This window comes from Malaya genurostris, chromosome 3 (genome assembly GCF_030247185.1).
Source record: "Malaya genurostris strain Urasoe2022 chromosome 3, Malgen_1.1, whole genome shotgun sequence".
Lineage (NCBI taxonomy): Eukaryota > Metazoa > Arthropoda > Insecta > Diptera > Culicidae > Malaya > Malaya genurostris.
Window position 1 is genome coordinate 220538598 of NC_080572.1, and position 22523 is coordinate 220561120.

The 22523-nt window shown below is 36.7% G+C and overlaps 4 protein-coding genes across 6 annotated transcripts; 1 reads left to right on the forward strand and 3 right to left on the reverse strand.

The window, feature by feature from the left end:
* Positions 1–7361: 7361 nt before the first annotated feature.
* Positions 7362–10537, reverse strand: LOC131435968 (acetyl-coenzyme A transporter 1). 3 transcript variants are annotated; one of them, XM_058604284.1, is made up of 4 exons: positions 10452–10537; positions 9915–10202; positions 8405–9580; positions 7362–8348 (listed from the first exon to the last, which is right to left on the reverse strand). In XM_058604284.1, the coding sequence occupies exons 2-4, from the start codon at positions 10140–10142 to the stop codon at positions 8166–8168; spliced, it is 1587 nt and encodes a 528-aa protein (XP_058460267.1). In that variant the 5' UTR covers positions 10143–10202; positions 10452–10537; the 3' UTR covers positions 7362–8165. The 3 variants fall into 3 exon arrangements, with proteins under 3 accessions (XP_058460267.1, XP_058460268.1, XP_058460269.1); XM_058604285.1 differs by lacking the exon at positions 10452–10537 and adding an exon at positions 10294–10429; XM_058604286.1 differs by lacking the exon at positions 10452–10537 and having other exon boundaries at positions 8405–9856; positions 9915–10055.
* LOC131435967 (DNA repair and recombination protein RAD54B-like) lies at positions 10399–13472 on the forward strand. Its single transcript, XM_058604283.1, has 3 exons — positions 10399–10704; positions 10762–13287; positions 13346–13472. The coding sequence occupies exons 1-3, from the start codon at positions 10456–10458 to the stop codon at positions 13421–13423; spliced, it is 2853 nt and encodes a 950-aa protein (XP_058460266.1). The 5' UTR covers positions 10399–10455; the 3' UTR covers positions 13424–13472.
* On the reverse strand, positions 13445–14134 carry LOC131435969 (probable prefoldin subunit 4). Its single transcript, XM_058604289.1, has 3 exons — positions 13979–14134; positions 13689–13910; positions 13445–13631 (listed from the first exon to the last, which is right to left on the reverse strand). The coding sequence occupies exons 1-3, from the start codon at positions 14021–14023 to the stop codon at positions 13482–13484; spliced, it is 417 nt and encodes a 138-aa protein (XP_058460272.1). The 5' UTR covers positions 14024–14134; the 3' UTR covers positions 13445–13481.
* Positions 14135–18855: 4721 nt separating this feature from the next.
* On the reverse strand, positions 18856–20697 carry LOC131437092 (eukaryotic translation initiation factor 3 subunit E). Its single transcript, XM_058606187.1, has 3 exons — positions 20498–20697; positions 20046–20315; positions 18856–19989 (listed from the first exon to the last, which is right to left on the reverse strand). The coding sequence occupies exons 1-3, from the start codon at positions 20585–20587 to the stop codon at positions 19042–19044; spliced, it is 1308 nt and encodes a 435-aa protein (XP_058462170.1). The 5' UTR covers positions 20588–20697; the 3' UTR covers positions 18856–19041.
* Between the last annotated feature and the right edge of the window lie 1826 nt (positions 20698–22523).

Below are 22523 nucleotides of genomic sequence, written 5' to 3' on the forward strand. Positions count from 1 at the left end.
AGAAACATAAAGAAAAGTAAAGATAGTTATGTGCCCAAAGCATAAACTTAGAATAACCCCTAAATGACCATATCTGAATCGGCCAGAATTAGTCGAAAAAGACGTTTTCGTTCGGCACCTTCAGAAAAGACATGGCACTTCGGTGCCAATTGAAAAAGTGTTTTGCAAGTAGCATTAACTTTACGTCTGCTTAGCGGTTCAAATTGAACTGTTAAAGTTTGTACTAAGCAGTTCAATTTGAACTGCTCTGTACTGACGAGTCTAAGACGAAACGTAAAGAAAAGTAAAAACGGTTATGTGCCCAAAGCACATACTTAGGATAACCCCTAAATAAAGAAAATATGTTTTTCCTTCATCCAATTTATATGTTTTCCAGTTCCACGAGCAATGGCGACGTGATGCTTGGAAAAATCGAAAGGAGACATTAGATGACAAGTGTCTCACCGAGTCTCAGTAAAAGCTAAGCTGATGTGTATTTAAACTCCTAAAGGGCTTAGGACAGTACCGTAAAGTGGTAGGTTTTTTGCTATTTTCCCGTTTCAAATTAAATTTTCTTGAAAACGGTGCAGAATATAGAAAAAAAAACCACTGACAATGGCTTCGAAATTTAGTTTAGAATATTCTGTGAAATTTTCAGAATGATTCATTGAGTTTAGCGGTCGTGTTGTATTTTTTTCTGACTGAAGAACTGCTGAAAATTGAAACGCTCGGAAATGCATACCTCTACTTGTTCATCGAATATCTCGGCTTTGAAGGCTTGTATCATGAATCTACTGTGACAAAGTCTAGCTAATTTAGTTTAAATGCGATTAGTACATAAAAACATATATGTTATCGCGATAAAAATAAAGTCTTGTATTTTTGTGTGAAACAAGGTCAGTTTCAATGCATCCGCCATTTTTTTTCGCTTTGGTTTCCTGATAGCATCCTGAAAAGGAGAGAGAAATGAGATTGGCTCGACAAGGCAGCCAAACACACAGACGTTTCATTGTATATAACCACATTTTTTTGTTTCGCATTCAATCTTTGTGAACGTTGGATATTTTTTCAGTGTTCATTGGAATCCATGTAATGTCCAACCATAAATCAAATAAACATAGATTTTCCAGTGTAATAGTAATGTAGTTGAGCAACCTGTGACACCAAAAGCACCGTCTGGTGGAGAATGGGTGCGTAAATGCTCCTAAAATGCATGCAAAAAGTTGCCTGCGCATTTAACACAACCACAGTAGCTAATGGAAAAAAGTACACCCGTTTGTCACTAGAGGTGCTGTTAGTGTCACCGTACAGTGAGAAATCTATGTTTATTTGATTTATGGTCCAACCCATACGATAGATTTAGGTGCTGGCAACCCGGTACAGTTTGCTCATATACAAGAGAGTACAAGATAAATACTATGCGCAAAGGGAATTGAGCGAGCCACATGGTCGATTTAAAACTCAACACGCGACCCTCTGTCCTCAGACCTTAATGGGGTTTCAAATTTGAGGTTTGAGGACCCGGCGCCTTCCACCAGCAACATCCGGCCATATAATAAATAATTTCGCTGTACCTGCTTAAACCCGCCTGATGGTTTGTTTGTTAGAAGAGCACGTCTTACTCATTTTAGACCTTCTGAGAGAAACACGAAGCTTCCCCCACGTGACTCAGGTTGGCAATCCACTCCATCATCCAGTCATTCACTTGTAAGATACCCTGATGCACTCCCTGCCCCTCCCTGTTGTCGATATAATTGAGCATAATACAATACAATATCATACAATACAATGTAACATAATTTAATATAATACAATACAATATAACATTATATAATATAATATAACTACAGAGAACAGACATCCAAGCTAGTACAACCTTTTTAAAAAGTGATGTAAAACACACAAGTGAAAATCCGTTAAAAATCACCTTTGCACACGACTTTGCATGCATGAATGTCTGTTGGATATCTGTTCTCTGTGATATAACTTAATATAATATAATATAATATAATATAATATAATGTAATATAATATAATACAACATAATGTAATATAATACAATATATTCTAACAACATCTATATATATATAAAAATGCAGAGATCATTCTTTGTAATCGCATCACGTAAGAACGGATGGACGGATTGAGATGCTTTTTTTTTTGTTTGATCAGTTTTTACCCCCACCGGGTTCGTACATCAAAAAAATTAGGAAAACCCGGAAAAGTGGGAAAAACCAATAAAGTTATTTTGTATGGACAATGGAATTTTCCACTGAAAAAGTCGCCAATGATTGCTAGATCATCGATAGGTGTTTGGCGCATAACGAGTTGCATAAGTGTTTGGCCGTCGAAGAAAGGAATACTAGATCGATGAAAGAATCTTTTGGCGCGCAACGAGTAGTTTTGTGTGAATTCATGTGGTTCGTCATTTCGAGCCACGTGCTTAATTGGGTATCAACATTATTGATTGCCAAATGATTCAATGATGGAACGCATATGAGTGTTCTAGCTATACCGTAAACATGATCAAAAGTTCTGATACTGTTTACCAGAAGATGCATTGTGTGCAATGTAATCAGTTATAGTTGTTTATTGTTGGCCATCGTAGGCGTGAGTTGCACAAATCACCTTATAAATAGAACGATTTTTGTACAAATCAATGATAAGATGCTGCTGTTTAAATAATGAGATCAATCATAGAGGTTTGCTTTGAATTTAGCATGCTGAAGTTCGTTCGCGTCGGGTAAATTCTGGTGGATTGAAAACCATTAGTTGTGAGATTTTATGCATTGACTTGAACGATAAGCTGCATACTGGTACAATCATACCTCATCTTCACTCCTCTGTAACAGAAGAACTGCACATTATTTTCATATAAAACTTTCTGATATAGATTCTCAGTGCCGAACTCCACCATTCATTAATTGTAGGTGGGGTACTAAACAAAATTTTGTGGTGTTGACTAATGAGATGACTATTAATAAAACTATTAAACAAATGCAGTGTTCATGTAAAAGTTAATGGATACAATATTCAAAAGAATGGTAACTTGAACTTTCGAAAGTCCACACGGGAAGACCGAAATTAGCATTTTGGCGAAAAAATTAGTTGAATAAAATATTTGTTGAAATAACTATTTTTTTAGTTGAATTCACCAATTAAACGTTCTGTCATTTCTTAGCTAAGGCACACTTCATTCCCATTCAACTAATTGTTTAGTTGAATTAGAGAAATAAAACGTTGTTTTCAACCAACATGAATGGTTGAATTGGTTTCTGCAATTTGCAGCTATATGGCGCTCTGTCACCGAAAAAATGTTAACACCGTAATGACTACTAGCCACTAGATGGCACACTACTACCGAAAAAAATTTCAGCCGCGGTTGTCTTTTCTATATTGGCAGGTATAAATACGATGTTATAATGGATAATGGTATAAATACGATGGAGACATAAACGAAACATAAACTTCTTTTTGAAATTTTTTCTTCTAAATCACTGTTTTCTTCATTCGATTTCGCGAAATCGACTCTCTCACTGAAAACTTTGAGCACTCGGAATACAAAAACCGAAAACAAGTAGTACACCAGACGGCGTAGCCCGGAAGGTTGGAAGATACAAAAAACATCATTTGACATAAACAATTAGAGTGCAACATTCGAAACTTACTCCACTGTTCCGCGTAAAAACATTATTATGCACAATCGTTTCAAATGCGCACAAATTCTGAAAAAATGCACTTTTCACTAAGAGTTTACGTCATTTTTACAACGCGGTTTAGAAATTTATATATCGATATATCGTAACACATACGAAAAACATCTAAACAATTCGCAAGCAGTTTCAACAAGACTGTCCTTTTTAGCTTTTTAATGGTTTGTTTTGCTTTGACACTTCTCATGAGATTTTAGCTAATAAACTTGTTAATAAAACCCATTTCATTTTTGTTTTTATTGTGCTATCTTTCAGTAATGACGGTGATTCATAAATAGTAACAAATTTTCTGATTTTAAAAACAAAATTAGTTGTCAATGAGAATTTCGTGTTGGATTGAAATATTGCTGGTTTATGTCCAGGATATTTGCCAACTAAACACATTCTCTAAAAATAAGAGTTTTTTTCAGCAAAGCAAATTCTCAATTTTAACTAATTTTATAGTTATTTTGAAAATTTTGTTGTTAAAATCAACTAATTCAAAAACAGTAATACGAATTAGGCGCAGAGCTAATTTCGGGCGTTCCGTGCAAGAATTACTCATTTTATCATTCGATTTTTTAACAATATCAAACTAAACATAGTACTCAAGGAGGAGTAAGGATTTGAAGATAAAGTGCGGAAAATTCGACGAAACAAGGTTCATTTAAGTAAGAAGAATATTTCTCGCATCTAAACTTTTACCGTCTACCAGAGGAGTCGAACTTAGCGATGCGAAACATCCGAGTCTCTGATATGTTAAAAATTTACAAAATAGTTACTGACTGACCAGAAGTCATACATTAAAAGTAAAAATAAAGTTTTATCGCTAAATTGTTAATGGAAATTTTTTCCTGTGATTGTCACGCTACGAACATTCATCAAACACGATTAAATAATATCACCAGACTAGCGAGAAGTGACGAACTACAAGTCGCGAGGGCAGCTTTTGTAAATTTGTTCTAATCAATTTAAAGTAGTCATCTCAGTTATTTTTGCTTCACTTTGTATTCCATATGTCGAAACCATTTTTATTCCATATGTCGAAACCGAGATAGGAACCTGTGAGGACTTAGTTATCCCACCATTTCATCCTTAAATACTTCAACGTATAAAGCGGAATACGTTTTACGAGTAAGAATAACTGTTTGGATTTTCATAATTTTTCTTTTATTAGTGTTCTATGTAGGATCGTTATATGTCCACCAAACAGGTAAGCTGTGTGACATCTGGCGGTATTATTTCAACCAAGAATTGATCCACTGGTTTTCCGTTCCATTTCGTAAAAGGCCACTAAAACGGGAGCTCGCAAGGCAAGGTGTATTTCCGTGCCGATGTCTGAATGACTGCAGAAGCCTAAAAAAAGGCAGACTGACTAATTGAAGGCATAGGCAGAAAATATGTCTGTTTTTGCGGTATATTTGCCGTAGACCCGTCTTTGATTTATTTATTTTTTATTAATTTACAATCAACGGACACAATTTGGTCCCAATGATAAAATTCTTAATAATATTCAGAAAATTTGTACGTATTCTGCTTCGTGACACGTTAAAATCATAACCAGATGAAACACGGTTGAACGATCTTTGTGAACTAATAATAGAACCGTTTGCGCCATAGTTGGTACGTCTTATAGGAAGACGAAGAAAAGCACTGTTGCGGAGAGCTCTGGGTCCCACATTAATATTAACTTAATTGAGCAAAACGTGACAGTCGATCCTACCGTTGAATATATCTGATATTATCAAAGCGCGTGATAATTTCCGTCGCACTTGTAATGTGCCGGGACCAATTGATAACCCGCGACTTTCATAACTAGGTAGGTCTTCGCCGAGCGATGACTTCGTATTCTTCATATTATAAGAATTCTAGTGCAGCTAAGCCATCAATAGTACATTCATTTCTATTTATTCGCTCTCATACAATATTGTTGTTTATAATGTTAGTTCATCACGTTCATCCTATACGAGACATGACCTCATAAGATGGAGTTGGGATTTCACCCGACGTTGAAAATTCGGATGCTGGAAATTGTCAGTCATCAATCAGCACAGGATTGGGTTGTATCCAAACATGCCAGCTACTTTGCCAGCGCAGCTCGCAAACTCGCGCTCAGACAGTAGCATTCTTAGCAGATTTGAATCTGAAAATGTCAAAATGTCTGTTGCATTTGCCCAAGTATCATTGCAGGATTTTTGTCTGAGCTCTGACTGGACATTGGAAACTGAACTTATCACATGACTACTATTCAACGTGCTGAGTATTATGTTTGTGATTTGTTTAAGTTCGATTGCGTACTTCATAGCATCTGATATGTAACTGTCCCGCGTAGACGCAACTACGTATCCGATCTTTGGTTCTATATACATGGTTGAATCTGTGTATGGTAAGCTAGAATTGAAAGCTATTCTATCTTTGCTCATCCAATGCACTGTGGTCCGAAACGGGAAATTAGTGTGACAAATTATTAATTTTCACAGATATTTTCACTATTAAATATTAGTTTTTTGTAGTTGGTGTCTTCACAAAAGTTGTTTGTAATCAAATGTCGCTCCTTTTGATGTAAAAAGTTGAACTCAAAAACGATTTTATTGTACAATAAAGTTGCAGGAAATTTTATTTTGAGTAACTTTGCTGAAAAAAGCACCACAGTATCTCTAATCCTCAGTTGCTCAAACTCAATTTAAGTAATTATTTTGGTAATAAATTAATTAAATTGTTCAGCAAAAAAATCTATTTTCGGTTGTAGTTTTTGTGTGTCTCATTTCTCGAATGGACAATGTATGCAACACTTGATTTGATACTATTATTTTACTAAAGGAAGTATGTTGATACGTTAAGGCGTTTAAGAGATATGCAATGTTTTTGAGTTTTTTTAAAGGTATTTTAAGACTAATTTGAATGAGTTAAAAAAATAATACCCTTCCAATTTTCTCTTTACTTTTTACTTATATTATGACCTTTCAGGAACCGCATAGGATACAATTTTATCGCTCTGGTATCTAATGAATATTGGTATTTGAAGGTTGACTAGTTTTTGACGAAAAAAACAATCATAACAATAATTACTGGTAGCTCATATGAAAAAGCTTAGTTCAGCAAAGTTGTGCGCAGTAACTAGTTTAATAACTCTTTTGGAAACAACTTTAGCATAGAACGTTTCACAAAACAAGTTAGAACAAAAAAAGTGATTTTTCTGGAGCCACCCTACTACTTTTACTTGGGAAAATTGATGTAAGCTAGTTGGTGCTTTACAAGTTTCGCTGATACAAAAAATCACTTGTGAGCTTCTAGGTTCAGAGTTCTGTGGATGTTTGTTTCATGAATAAAAATCTAGGAAGTGATTTTTTGAGTCACTTAGTTTTTTGTCAGTAAATCTCTTGAACTGATTTTTTCCCTAATGATAATGAAAAGAACTTTTTCTGATCATGATTTTCCCAACATTGCCTCGAACAAGCCGATGAGGTTGCTCATTGAAGATTGTAGCCTTGTGATCATTCGTAGCCTTAGTGACGCCATCTGTCATACCGGGGACTTTTTGGCCGACATGTTAGAAATAAATCAATATAGATAGAGAAGCTGTATGGATCGACTCGGTCTGTGCCAAAAGAAAGAGAAAAAATAGATGGAGAAACAGCTAACATTTGAATGGAGTTTCGGGTGGAATTTTCTTGCAAATAAATTCGTAAATTGTGTCAAGTTATGATAATTTATTTTGATGATTCCATTGGAACAAATGTTCATACAATGATCATTACCGTATACTGTCCTATGCTATTGAGGCAAAATCATTTGCGCGTAGATTTCTTATAAAAGATGGAATAATCTGTTGCTATCGGAATTCTACTATTTAGATACGATTTGTGTTACGACGTTAAAAACCTGGCAAACTGAAACTGATTTACATGTATTTTTAGAAAAAATGTCACCGAAAGTCATGTGCACGGAAAAGTGTTACTCTGGAATTCCTTAAGTGGAACAAAATAGTGCATGTTTTTTTTTTTATTCTTACGGCTGAATTCATGTGATATTTAAAAGTATCAGCGGTTTGTGAGAGTAATACTACTGTCAATACACAACAGTAATGTTAAAATTCTTTCAATACATCGACTCTATCTGAATGCACCTGGGCACAAAATGTCCATCACATTATGAAACAGTTTCGCCAAAATACTAAGTATTGACAATAGTATCGAGCCGTGTAAAGATCACTGTAGATCTTTATTCTGTGCAGTATTATTGTCGAAAATAGTACTTTTATGTAATTTTGCATCGATATCTACTATAATTAAATCAATCAGCTGCTCAAATTTGATCAACGCTACTCCGATTTTCGCGGTCTTTCTACAAATAAACTAATTAAAATATAAAGATGCTCCAACAACAACAACAAAATATACTAAAACGAAAATAATCTAACACTCAATCATGCCGTTGTCGGTGGTTTTTTGCTCATTCAGCCAGCCTAGTTTTCTATATCAACTGCATTAATTGCTAACTCGTATGCGCTCGCTGCCGGTGAACTACTCTCCAAGCACTCAGGGGTAAACTCTGCAGGTATCGTATTTTGTGTTTGCCCCATTGAAACCATAAAATGCCGTACACCAAACAGATGACGATCTCAATGTAGTAACCGTCGATTTGAAGTTCGCACTTACCACCTCCGTTCAGGCATGCCTGCATAAAAAAGACGAAATACATAAAAATGCCGTTGGCTTCAACGCTGTTCCTACCTCTTGTTGTTCGTTATCGGAACACGTATTGTCAGTTGGATTCGTACAACGCTTCCAGGTCAGCACATCCACCATCCAGAGGACAACCGTGGTTGGCCAGTTGCCACCGAGATTACTTAACGTGTTCAGTAGTGTCATATATGTTCCTCCGACGGCTGGATCGCTTATTCGTGCGAAAAAGGCCATCACCGCAACGAACATACTATAAAGAGCTATCTGGTAGAGACCGTAGTTGACTAATAATATCAGATAATAGTAGTAAGGAACATGATGGTTGTGTATCATAGCCGGTGTGAACCAAACGACGGCAGCAGCGACTATCGTTAAGGCTATCCGATACGGAATGGCTTTCAGGTAGACCTCCATAGGACGTGGCCCTGTCGTATATTTACTAATCACTAGTGGCAGAATTATCTGCAGAGGAACCAGTGGTACCACTAGCAGAGCAAGTTTATCCTTCGGAACACCAGCGTCGATCAGTTTCAGTGAGCTAACAGCATCGCAAGCGGCAAAACCTATCTTCACCGTCAGTAGAATGGCGGTTAAAATCATAATTGGCTTCATTTTGATAATGTCGAACAGAAGTTTGTAGGTTTGTTTTATATCCAACTCCAAGTGTTCATCATGTCCACGATCTATGCTTGGCAAGGATTCCCGTTTCAGAAGTGCCACAAAAGTGGTGGTGACGAGGAATACCAAACCCCAGAACCAAAGAAATCCAGGAAGCGTTACCAAACCCTCGTCCGAGGGTTCCGATCGTAAATAGCTGTTGCAAAATTCGGCCGATTCCAGTGCCATGAAAGCCACGTATCCCAGAAAGTATCCAGCCGTTTGACCCACGCTGTTACAGGTCGAAGCATGACCCACATTGCATCGTTTCAACATTGTTAGTGCCCAACCATCCACTGCGATGTCCTGCGTAGCCGCAAGAAAATTCAAAGCGAAAAAAATCCCGGTTAGTATCGGTATATTTGGCGCCAACGTGCCATCCTCGGAACTACTGCCAAGCCATCGGTTCACATGCATCGATAGAATGATCATAAAAAGTCCAATCAAATACTGGGTCGGTATAAGCCACGATTTCCGGCGTCCGAAACGATTATAGTACAGCGAATCAACGATAGGCGCCCACAGCAGCTTCATACTGAACGGCCAATGAGCGAAACTGAATTCTGCCTGCAATTGAGAACGAAAATAACGGTAGGTTTCCGATAGAGGAATTACATGTCAGAAATTGACTGTTCATATTAATTCATACACATTAAAAAATTTTTTTTTTCATTTATGAACCAAGTTAATCTATTGAAACCCTATTCTATAGCATCCCATTGTGTAATGGTGCTTAATTACCACTCCATCATTCTTATCTTTATTATCAGTGTACCACACTTTTGTTATGACAACGCAGGAACAAACTACGAATTACATTACAATTCAACCTTGAATCCTTTTCTGTCGTATAAAATTAATCTTACTAACAAATTCACGATATTTGCATAATATCTCATACCTGCTGTTTGTAACTAGCTCCACGGTTCTGCAACAGCATTGGAATTGCCGCCGCCAATCCAATGGGAATTCCTTGTAGCAGGTACAGGAAAAATAGGATAGCTATGTTGCTCCAATCGCCCCGCAAATTGCTAGGTTCATGTTTTTCATCTTCATGATCGGTGGTTGGCAATGATTTCAGTAACTCGACCTGATCGGATCGTTGGTCCGGTCTCTTGCGTACGCTCATCGTTTTCTGGTTTTAATTCACGAAATTAAAAATTTTGAGTTTTAACAAACTGCTTTACCGCTGCAAATAAAGGTACACGTCACTGAAATGTTTAACGTTCGACGATTTCTGCTAGCGTATGCTAAATATCAAAAACGCTTGAATAGTACACCTATTGCATATAGTAATATAATTTGCGAATATCGCGACTATCTGGAATGCATAATCAATCACTGATTAATGAACAGTTTCATTCAAAATGCATAAACTAATCTATATTTTATGAGTTTAATGAAACCAATTCGCTCATGATCAGAATTCAATACTCACTAGAATGACGGAAGAAAACGCATTGAAGAAAAAATATTTGGTTTTGTTGACGTCGCAAATAATCTGTACGTTTGTTTACTATGAACTGTCAAAAATTGTGAGAGCTGTCAATTATCAGAGAGCGCCAGCGCCGACGAAGGCGGCGAGCCAAGAGCGATTTCAGCGAGAGATTCAAAAACGTTCGATAACCGCGATAACCGTGAAGTTAGTCCAAGTCCAACCCAAAAAAAAGAAAACCGAGAATACCCTACAGGTCAGTGAAACCTAAATACCCAAAATTATTCTTGATAAAAATTTAAGATTTTTCCAGGAGAGAAAAACATTTTATTGCTCAAAAATGCGTCGAAGTTGTGCTCCATCTATGAAACGTACAACGGAAAATAGAACAGAACAACCGAGTAGGTCGCCTTTAGCATCTTCATCGTCTATTATTGTACCAACAGCTGAAGTTGATTCTAAATTGCTGGATCTATTCAATAGTTCGGAAAATCACGCCCAGGCGCTAAAGGCCTTGAACAAGACAAGGAAACCAGCCGGGCAACCTGGCGAAGTAGTTGAAGACAAACAGTGCACTAAAGTTCAATTTAATGTTGTTTGGGGAAAAATAACGACTAAAAAGCATAAAACATGGGAAGGTGACGGTACACTGGAACTGAGTGGTAAGAGCGCGACGTTGAGAAATGAGGATGGTAAAATTATCGCTAGTTCTACTGGCATCAAACCGGAGGATTTTGAAGAAGGATCACGTATAATTGTCGGTAGTAAAGAAATAGAAATTATCGAACGGTTTTTAAATGAAGACGAGAAAGTTCAAGAATGTTATTCATCTCCGAAGAAACCAAAATTTGTTCAAACACCGAACATACATTTTAAAGTGCCAGCAATACGTGATAACGTACCTGCTTCATCTACTTACAAACAGCCAGGCTGCGATAGTGCTTTCAAACAGGTAGCTGTGAGCGAGGAAGAAATTCCAAAAGATTTTACACCTCTGTTGATGCCGGCACCCTCATATGAACATCAGTGGAAACACAATAAATATAAAGTTCCCATATCCGAGGTTTCAGTGCCGTATTGTTTGGCTAAACATTTACGACCTCATCAAAGAGAAGGAGTGAAATTTCTTTATAAATGCGTCATAGGGTTCACCCTGGAAGAATCGGAACGGTTTGGTGCGATTTTGGCAGATGAAATGGGGTTGGGAAAAACGCTTCAATGTATATGCCTTATCTACACCTTGTTGAAGCATGGTCCTTACGGCCAACCGATGCTAAAGCGCGTTTTGATCGTTACTCCCAGCAGTTTGGTGAGTAATTGGGACTCTGAGATAACCAAGTGGCTTAAAACGGAACGAATATTTACCTTCATTGTTGGCCCCAATAACCTATTAAAAAAGTTCGCTCAATCGCCGCACATACCCATCCTTATCATATCATATGAGATGTTGGCCAAACAGATAGAAGAATTGAATTCGGTCAAATTTGATTTAGTTGTTTGCGACGAAGGACATCGTTTGAAGAATAGCAACATAAGAACTTCTACAGTTTTAGATGGAATCAATTGTTTTCGAAGAATTTTATTAACCGGAACCCCGATCCAAAACGACCTACAGGAGTTCTATTCTTTAATCAATTTCGTAAATCCCGGATTTTTGGGTTCATACGCGGAGTTCAAAGCAAAATACGAAATTCCAATTGTTCAATCGCATCAACCTAATGCACTGCAACAGTTCCAAGAACTCGGAAAATCGCGATTAGGTGAACTAAACGCAATCACTTCTAAATTTGTGCTTCGCCGGACACAAGAGGTAATCAACAAATACCTCCCTGAAAAGCAGGAGCTAGTTGTGTTTGTCTTTCCCTCTGAACTGCAACGGAAACTTCTTCACACCGCTTTGCTATACTACGAACAGTCTGGATCATCGGTTATTTCACCACTTCAGTTAATTACGATCCTCAAAAAAATTTGCAATCATCCGTCACTGATTACCGCTCCGGATAAAAACGATCCTGAATCCTTAGTTCAATCTCTCAATGATCAATTACCCGCATGGCACGAAATGGGACCAGTAGATTCTGGTAAGCTCTGTGTCCTTGAGGCTCTGCTCGAGTCATTGATAACACGTCGGGAAAAAATTGTTGTCGTTTCATATTACAGCAAAACACTGGACATGATTATGGGGCTTTGTGAACATTATAATTATAAATTTTGTCGATTGGATGGGTCAACTCCTACAAACGATAGAAGCAAAATTGTAGCTAGTTTCAATAATACGTCATCGGACATATTCATTTTCCTATTAAGTGCCAAAGCCGGTGGAACAGGTCTGAATTTAACTGGAGCTTCACGGTTGGTTTTGTTTGATAACGACTGGAATCCTGCCAGTGACCTGCAGGCCATGGCACGTATATGGCGTGACGGACAATCTCGGCCGGTTTACATTTACCGGCTTATAACTGCATTTTCGATCGAGGAAAAAATCTACCAGAGACAGATTTCCAAATCATCATTGAGTGGCGCCGTAGTAGATCAAAAGCAAAACCTTAATAATCTCAAGTTCTCGGACGAAGAACTGAAGGACTTGTTCTCCATTAACAGCGAATGCAATGATTGTCTTACGCATCAGTTACTAGTTTGTGATTGTAATGGAGTAGGAGAGATTCCTGAACCTATTGCTTATTCAAGTCAAGAAGAAAATTCACAAAACACAGAACTAAGTCGATTCCAAATTAGATCAGCCAAGCCACAGTCCTCCAAGCAACGACGTACAATGAAAATGCAAGAATTGATGCGCTGGGAACATCATCGAGTTCCTGTGCGGAACGACATTCTCGAAGTATGTTCAAGAACGTAAAATATTGTGTAAAATTTATATGTATTCTTTACTCTTCCAGGAACTTTCATTGACGGCCTGTTCAGAGGAAATTGTTTTTCTTTTTCGAAATAAAGTTAATCAATTTCAAGATAAATGACAGAAGAAACGCTGATCAAAATCCAATAGAAATTCATTTATTTGTGTACTTCCATCATTTATTCGTCATTCTCAAGGTAGATGTTGCTTCCGAATCTTCCATAGAGATGTGCCTTGAGCTCGCTCATCTTTTCCTGGATTTCTTTCGATAGCTTCTGAATGTTTTCGATCTCTATTTTTTTCTTCTCTTTCACTTCGGCTAATAGTTCCTGTTTTACAAAATTGAATAATGAGGGTACGTATTTTCTCCAACGTTAAAGTAATACCTGTGTCCTTGGTAGATCGTGTGAAATGAACACTTCCCCGATCAAAAACGGTATCGGCGTTTCTTCATCCAAAAGCTCTATTTCATCGCCGGCTTCCTCCAGATTTTTCAATTCATTTTGTTTTATCTTTAGTTCCTCTTTAAGATCTTCAACTTTGGCATTGTAGTTAGCAAATTTGTTGATTTTCATTTGATCGTCTATGGTAATGTGAACATCTGAATCCTTTGACGCCAAATAATGAACAATAACATTTGTGTGTGTGATACGAAAATCTACTAGTTAATATTTACCGGTTGAAATGTTCCTTTGTTCTTACTTTCTGTCTTAGAGCCCATTTTCTGCTAGAAATTTCCTTTGAAATACAATTTTAATAGACAAATCCAACGAGGTGCGACGAGATTGATAAATAATATTGAGTTTTTTACTTGTTTGGCAGAAATAATCGATTAATGGTGCGAGAGAAAAATTAAATAATCGATAGCACACTGAACAAAATAGAAGCTCCACTGCCAAAAATCAACACGTTCCCGCATAGACGTGGCTGGTGGAGTTGAAAAATGGCTGGCACTAAAATCAAATATATTACCAAAGATAAATAATAAAGACATGTACGTGCTTATAAATATTTAAAAAAAATGTGGTTCGTTCCCGGTACTTTCCGAAATGACCGCACTCACCGCTTGGTGGAGCGCGAGATTAATTGCAACCAAAGTGTGCCATAAAATCTCATTATATACAAATGAGCTACCGAATCGAAAGAGTTCTCACGGTTTGACATTTGCATTATGGATGTACACTCAGGCAAAAAATATATGGAATTTCATAATGATTTTGTATGGTTTTTAGCCACAAGAATATCGAATGCGAATCATAAGGCCGCCTTATGAAGTCACGAAAATTGGAATTCCAATGAAAAAACCTTTGAAATTCATACGAGTTTTTTTAGAAACATTGCACGAAATTTCTATGACAAACATAAATTCATATATTGTGGAATTCATAAGTTGTTCGTATGAAAACTATAATAGTGATAAATGAGATGTACATTGCAGAGGTATAGTTTTCATATTAATCTTATGAAATGGTGATTTCGGTGATTTTTGATGCATCATAGGATTTGCCTTATGATTCTCAGTACTCAATTTGCTTGAGTGTATGATGGGAACTCAGCAGTGCAACCAATTTATCACCATTGGTGCCAGTTTCACGGAGGACCGTAGATGTGCGCCAAAAAAAGATCGTGACTGTCATGTCTGGAAATTCGTTTGTGATATTACTTCACTTATGTTGGTTCCAAATAACGCGTTTTTTTTTATAACGGCCAATAAGCCATTCATCAACATTCACTTTGAAGAGTAATTTCGAATGACTCGGCACTCGCTGAGAGTAAGTCATAGTAGTAAACGGCAGAGAAAAGTTTACTCTTTCGTCTGATGTTAAATTTAATACTCTATCTTTCATAGCTCGCTTGCAATTTCTTTCGAAAGTGGGAGTTGACAGGTGGCTTATTAACCGTTCTAAAAAACACGTGAAATATACTATATTTCAATATGGATCACTCTTGCGATTCACGAAGGACATCCCAGTAAAGTGCAGTAAAGAACATTTTGTTTTTATAAAAATCCCTATTTATATAAATATGTGTGAAATGTGCACGCAGAACTGAACAATTTAATCTTAATGTTAGTTCTAGTTCCGGTTACGGTCATATATACAATATCAGGTTGTTCAATAAATAAATAAATGCTTCCTTATAGTTTCCTTATAAAGGGTGATTTTTTAAGAGCTTGAGAACTTTTTTAAACAATAAAACGCATAAAATTTGCAAAATCTCATCGGTTCTTTATTTTAAACGTTAGATTGGTACATGACATTTACTTTTTGAAGATAATTTCATTTAAATGTTGACCGCGGCTGCGTCTTAGGTGGTCCATTCGGAAAATCCGCTTTTTTATCGACAAATTTTGTTCAGCGATGAGGCTCATTTCTGGTTGAATGGCTACGTAAATAAGCAAAATTGCCGCATTTGGAGTGAAGAGCAACCAGAAGCCGTTCAAGAACTGCCCATGCATCCCGAAAAATGCACTGTTTGGTGTGGTTTGTACGCTGGTGGAATCATTGGACCGTATTTTTTCAAAGATGCTGTTGGACGCAACGTTACAGTGAATGGCGATCGCTATCGTTCGATGCTAACAAACTTTTTGTTGCCAAAAATGGAAGAACTGAACTTGGTTGACATGTGGTTTCAACAAGATGGCGCTACATGCCACACAGCTCGCGATTCTATGGCCATTTTGAGGGAAAACTTCGGAGAACAATTCATCTCAAGAAATGGACCGGTAAGTTGGCCACCAAGATCATGCGATTTGACGCCTTTAGACTATTTTTTGTGGGGCTACGTCAAGTCTAAAGTCTACAGAAATAAGCCAGTAACTATTCCAGCTTTGGAAGACAACATTTCCGAAGAAATTCGGGCTATTCCGGCCGAAATGCTCGAAAAAGTTGCCCAAAATTGGACTTTCCGAACGGACCACCTAAGACGCAGCCGCGGTCAACATTTAAATGAAATTATCTTCAAAAAGTAAATGTCATGTACCAATCTAACGTTTAAAATAAAGAACCGATGAGATTTTGCAAATTTTATGCGTTTTATTGTTTAAAAAAGTTCTCAAGCTCTTAAAAAATCACCCTTTATTACATTTTGGTGGGGAAAGGGTTCCAATCAGCTTTTTACAGCCCTGTCCAAAATGTATTGCCCTCCCCGTTAATTTGTATCAGGCCGAATTAGCGCATGCGCGCCATATAAACGCCTCTTTCAATATGAGGAAATTCCATTGTTACCCAGCAGTTTCTATTATTTCTTCATGTTGGTTTTCTTACCTTTGTTCATAGTTTGTATTCTGTTTTACCTTAATTCCAGTGTTCTATTCAGCTGTGATTCGTGTCTTTTGTTGTCATTTTTCACTCCGTACTTTTGCTGGCATGTTATGTTGCTTCCTTAAATGTAAAAGTTAGTTGTATGCAATGGTGTTTATATTCTTACCAATATTCCTTTCTAATTCTTTCAGCATTTTCGTATTTCTTGTTCCTCGTCCAGTCATCCGTTTCCAAAAAAAAAAAAAAAATTAGTGTTTCATTGATCTTTGTAGAGCAGCTCATCATGGTTTGACGGATAAGAACTGAGGACATGCGTTTTTATTTAAATGATAATAACACTTGGGTTTAATAGTATTGCTACAGCATGTTCACATTTCGTTATCTTCGGTTGATTCTTGACAGTATATTACCATCCGCTCAGGCACTTTTGAACATCTGGTACACTGACTCGCAATCGAAATGTGTCACAACCAATTTGATACAACACACCCGAGGGAACGGTATAATGTATGTTGTACACACAAAAACACATACATATACACAGGCACATACGCATACACACATGCATACATACCTACATGTATTCCACAAGCAAGCATCACAACATTGAGTTACTATTTCTATTCTAATAGATTCTAACTAAAATTTGTGTGTCAATAGTCATCTCATTAGTAGAGTCACCATGTTATTTTACCGATTACTCGACTTTCAATAAATTTATTGAGATAAAATCGAATACAAAATCTTTGCCTCGTCTGTAAGAAGCAATGGCACATAAAAGTAGCTCAGAAATGATTCAATACTGCTTTTTTAACGAACAAAAAAAAAATGCTCCAAATTTCATGTTATTCTTGAAATTAATCTATCAAACAGAGATAGCAGATCTCACTCTAACTAATGGTACTAAATGGTAACTCAACTAATCGTACATGAAATGACTAATGGATTTGAGATGAATGGGGGTACCGTTACCCAATTTCTATCTCTTCTATTGGTCGATCGTTAGTCCTGAGCTAAAACGGTGGCCTTTATTACCGTTCTTGCATGCACTCACTCTTACATTTCATTCACACATCATCTCACCCATCAGGTCCCAAACGATACATCCTCACAATATAAACTGGATGAACATCGTTTGACAGCTATCAGTGGTTTGCTCATTGGTTCGGTCATTATTATTTTATATTCTACAATATTCTATTTCATTCCACAGTATTCCATGGTACACAAACCACCAATAAACGTCAAAGATGAATTCGATTTACCGTTCATTTATTGTCATCGTGTGAAACCCAATTGGGATACGTTTACTCTACTTAATTTTCACTTCACACTGGTAATAAGGGCCGGTAGTATGAAAATAAAACATAAAAAAGAGCTCAGTTAAGCCCTACCGGCCTCTCCAACCCCGGATGTTGGAGCGTAATGCAATCAACATCTTATTCAAGTCGTTCCATATATTATTCATTTAATTCAATTATGAAACTAAAAACTGTAACGCATATCTTTATCAAATTGTAACGCTAATTGATTGTATGTGATGATGTTTGCAATACCGTCAAGCCCACCAACCAAAGGGAGGGATTCAATAAATAAATAAATGCTTCGAAACAAAACAATTTGGTATATGAATAAACCGTGATTCGCCTCAACGAGAGCTATCAATTGAAGTAATAATTATAACTTGTTCTTTTGCTTACTGTATTGCACTTATCATACTATTTATTAACATTTTTTCAGCGCTAAGCCAACTTTCTATTTGTCGAATTTTGGAATGGTTCGTCTGTTGAATGAAACTCAATTACTTTTTAGAAAATGAATATCGAAATTTCAAATTTTGACTAAAAGTTTAAACTATTCGCAAAACAGTTCACAGCAAGGGGCAGATCGCTCAGTATATGCACTTTTAATTCATAGACAATTTATAAAAATGTCAATTTCACTTCTGGGTGCATGCTAAACGCAAACTATTAAACATGACTGAACTAATAGCCTTTTCCGTCACGAGATGATGTTACTGTGATGTCTTTTTCGATTTGTATTGAATTCGTTAAAGTGATCCATATTGATATATAATATATTTGTTGGTACTCAAAATGACCACCACGAGGTAAAATCCGGCCCATATTCCCCCCCCCCCCCCCCTCCTTCCGGGATTTTTTGAATGTCTGCAGGCCAAATGTTCCAAAAGAAAATCATTTTCTAGCTTTAGTGAGCAGGGCTTCGTCGAATGATGAATCGTAGATCAAACGTGAAAAGTAGTATCGACAATGATTTTGATACTTCAACATTAACTTTACTATTCAATTGCCTTCATTTTCTTTATTTCGATATCAAATTACTTTGCTTGTTACAATATGGTGAAATTGATAGACGCTAATTTTCTGGAACTCGTTCATTTGCCCTTATATCGTTGGTGATTTTATAGGCAATTTTCGCCTTCGAACGAAATATTTTTTCTTCCTAATGCAGTTGTTCAATAATACTTCCAATTGCCTTCGCCTGATTCTTGCGTTTTAGCTTTTTGTTTACGTTCTACTAACACCGTCAATGCTTCGGAACGCACTGAAAGCGAGTCAATTTTCTCCACCAGTTGTTGATAAGGAGACAGAGGCTGTGTCCCCATTACAACGTGTCCAAGTTTAGAATCGATCTTTGCATCTAACCGGGCATTACGAATAAGATTGACTATCCAACATTCAGCTTCGGCCGGTTCCATATTCAGCTTGTCCGCCAGCATTCCAATCGTAATGCACTGATGGATACGACAGAATGTCTCGAAGATCATCAGTCGAGCGTTTTCAACAAACTCCTGTAGGCAGCCGATAATGAAAAAATCATTGACAATCACTGTTTGACATTCGTGCAGTTTCATACGGGCACCTTCAAAATCGAAGTTCACATATAGATGTTCCAGGAACTCGGTAATCGGATCGCGATAAGTGTACGACTCCTGCTGAATAATCTTAATTAGATCCTTGAGAGCGTTTCTTCTCCCTCTATTGATAATGACAGCAGTGGCCAAATAACGTAATATATGTGGACACATTGTCTGAATTGCATTCAAATAGAGCTGCTTGTATAGAAACATTTCTATAATCAGATCGCGTCCCTTGGCATGATTAAAAAAGACGAGTACACTCCAGTGGATCAGCCAGGTACGCTGTTGGAGCACTTCGATCGGCGAAAAATTATGGTTGTCGATAAAATCACGCAAACGTGTCAAATCTTCGAGAGCCGTTGCCCAGTTCAGGGTAAGAATCTCAGCAGCTAACTTGCCCCATAAAACATTTAGATAGTTCTTATCCGTTGGTTCCATAACTAACAGGCAAATGTACAGATAAGAAATCGAGTCCCGATAGTTACCGCATTCGTACAGATACTTTGCCAGTTTTTGTGCACTTTTGATAACGTCATATTTAAACTAAAACGAAAGAGATTTAACAAGGATATATTCGAGAAGATTTGAATCTTACTCACATCAAACTCCTGTTGAAGAGCATGTACGATTGATTTGGAATCCTTCATGGTATCTGGATTTTTCAATTCTTCCATACACTTCATAAGCGGAGCAACCTCCGCCTGAAGTTCCTTCAATTTTACCAAAACATTGGACCTGCGTTTGGTTAATTCTTCGGGTAGTTCACTGCCCAAGTTTAGGCGCTCTCGAATGTCCATTGTATAATCGACCATGTTAGTCTTACTGACTGTTTCCAGGATAAACTCTAGGAGCGATGTTTGGTCGTAAATCTAGTAAAAATAAAAGTGAGGTTAGGATGTAGTTAGTTTTTTAAACAATTTTTAGAATAAATATTACACATAAATTTGATTAAAATTTTCAAATTTACAACTAAGAACTGAAGCTATTATCAGTAAATTTGGAAATAAAAGTCAAATTGTTAAAATAATTCTGATTCGAGAAGTATGTATACCTTTTTCTGCAAAAGAAACTCAAGGAGCGGAAAGGTTAAATGCCGGTCCAGATACTGGCAATTTTTTGCGGTCAAATCAAACGTAGCCATTTTAAACTGTTTTAAAACACCCAATTGGCTTCGAATTCACTAAAATATGGGAAAACTTCCACTATTTTCGGTAGCAGGACATGCGGAACAACTACTCTGTCCGATTTGACGAGTAAGAAGAAAAATAGATGACGTTTGCTGCTTACTGCACTCAGCCGTGCTGAATGTGTCTTCGCTAAATGTCGACAGTCGATGAAACGAAATGGATAATGGAGTACACGGAAAAAGTTTAATCTGTGAAAGTTGATTTACAAGAGTTCTCTGTAAATTCGAACATCGGACGACCCGAATAAAAAATATTGTAGAAAAACAATACGATTTGCTGTTACAAAACCTGCCAAAATTTTGCTTTGACCATTGAACAATATTTTAATGTATTGTTATACACTATTAAATTAATTGTGAAAATGGTTTTTACAATAGAATGTATAGGTTGTTAAGTATCGTAACAATTCAAATCATAAAGTTTTCTCATACATGTTTTCTTGGAAAACAATAAAATGTGCATATTGTTTGAAACAGCACGTGTACAATAAATTCAATTGTAGAATCATAGAAACAATATATTGAATCGTTGGAAATGAAAAAATCTTATCAAGATACAATAAAATGTATTGTAACCCATAGATCTCAATGTTTATGCTGTAAAATCAATGGTTTAATTTTTTACTGGGACTCATGCACGAAGCTTACGATTACGCTTCGGAAAGATTGGCTTTTTCATTGTGTCTCGCTAGAGAAAATAAAATAGCAAAACACACGACTTTTTTTGCAAGGTTTTTTTTACGCGGTTTTTTTACACAGATTCCGGAATTAACACGGTTTTTATTTACGCGGTTTTCGCAATTAACACGGTTTCTGATGAGAGTTTAAAAAGTACTGTCATTGGTTCTTGAGAAAAATTTAAAAAAAGGGAGCAGTGAAACGATTATGAGAGCTAATTTAAAGTTTGAAAGTTAACTAAAATCATTCATTCAACAATTCATGAGATCGTTGGCTGTCGTTCCATAAAATGATTAATCAGTCTTCAGATCTTCACTCCCTGTGTAAATTACACGACAACGTCTCTTTTGCTCCGTTGTGGTGTATGATGTCAGCATCATCATTGATTCATTGATATCATCGAGAATATCATAGCGTTGAAGAACTAGTCGGATTTACTAATCTCTCCAACTCTTCCTCATATCGAGAAATACAGTATTTTAAACCCATTTGAATGATATAACTCTAGTAGTATTATTACCATCGATGAAATGAGTTGCTTCAGCATGACACATAGTAATACCTTTTCTAATTTGATCCATGTTCATCTCTATGAATTCTTCCCCTTTAATTCTGTCGCTGCGTGTTTAACCAAAACCCATGTCTTCACACTCAGTTTAGTTGAAAATAAATATTAGGATCGTTAGTGTTTACTACACATCGCAATTGAAAAGAATTCGGAATTGAAAAGAACTTATTCTCAAGCTTTATTCGCAGTGAAAGTGTTTATGGGTGGTATTATTAGGACTTCTTTAGTCGAACGTTCTAAATTGTACTTATTATCGTTCGTTAAACAGAAGGCATGAGCCGTTTAGATTAATTTGCTTATCGTACAATGTGTTTCCTGAGTGTTCAAATTTTAATTTGTTATCCAATGTGTTCTATCAAGTATGACCAGACCTTCTCGTAACTTCAGGCTGGTTTTTAAATTTCCGTTTTTATTGTTACATTTGATCAAAACAAACAAATAATCAAATCTAAGGTTTTTGGAATTATTACGTCAAATTTTCCACGCGTTTTTTGCATGGTTTCCGCAATTAACACGGTTTTATTTTTCACGGATTTTTTTAACACGGTACGTAGCCCCCGTGTAAAAAGAGACCTTAGTGTAGTTCTTTATTGGGGCGTCATCGGTCAGATAATGTCGATGTGGTTCTTGGTTACACGGTTGATG

Excerpts from the sequence above, each read along its gene's own strand:
- LOC131435968 (XM_058604284.1), bottom strand. The coding sequence starts at position 10,142 with ATGAGCGTACGCAAGAGACCGGACCAACGATCCGATCAGGTCGAGTTA. Across the intron at positions 9,581-9,914 it reads GAGCTAGTTACAAACAGCAG|GCAGAATTCAGTTTCGCTCA; the intron begins GTATGAGATATT and ends TCTCAATTGCAG. Across the intron at positions 8,349-8,404 it reads CCGATAACGAACAACAAGAG|GCATGCCTGAACGGAGGTGG; the intron begins GTAGGAACAGCG and ends TTTTTTATGCAG.
- LOC131435967 (XM_058604283.1), top strand. The coding sequence starts at position 10,456 with ATGACGGAAGAAAACGCATTGAAGAAAAAATATTTGGTTTTGTTGACG. Across the intron at positions 10,705-10,761 it reads AAACCGAGAATACCCTACAG|GAGAGAAAAACATTTTATTG; the intron begins GTCAGTGAAACC and ends AGATTTTTCCAG. Across the intron at positions 13,288-13,345 it reads TGCGGAACGACATTCTCGAA|GAACTTTCATTGACGGCCTG; the intron begins GTATGTTCAAGA and ends TTACTCTTCCAG.
- LOC131435969 (XM_058604289.1), bottom strand. The coding sequence starts at position 14,023 with ATGGGCTCTAAGACAGAAAGTAAGAACAAAGGAACATTTCAACCG. Across the intron at positions 13,911-13,978 it reads ACAAAGGAACATTTCAACCG|GATTCAGATGTTCACATTAC; the intron begins GTAAATATTAAC and ends TTGGCGTCAAAG. Across the intron at positions 13,632-13,688 it reads ACGATCTACCAAGGACACAG|GAACTATTAGCCGAAGTGAA; the intron begins GTATTACTTTAA and ends TTTGTAAAACAG.
- LOC131437092 (XM_058606187.1), bottom strand. The coding sequence starts at position 20,587 with ATGGCTACGTTTGATTTGACCGCAAAAAATTGCCAGTATCTGGACCGG. Across the intron at positions 20,316-20,497 it reads AGTTTCTTTTGCAGAAAAAG|ATTTACGACCAAACATCGCT; the intron begins GTATACATACTT and ends TATTTTTACTAG. Across the intron at positions 19,990-20,045 it reads CTCTTCAACAGGAGTTTGAT|TTTAAATATGACGTTATCAA; the intron begins GTGAGTAAGATT and ends CTTTCGTTTTAG.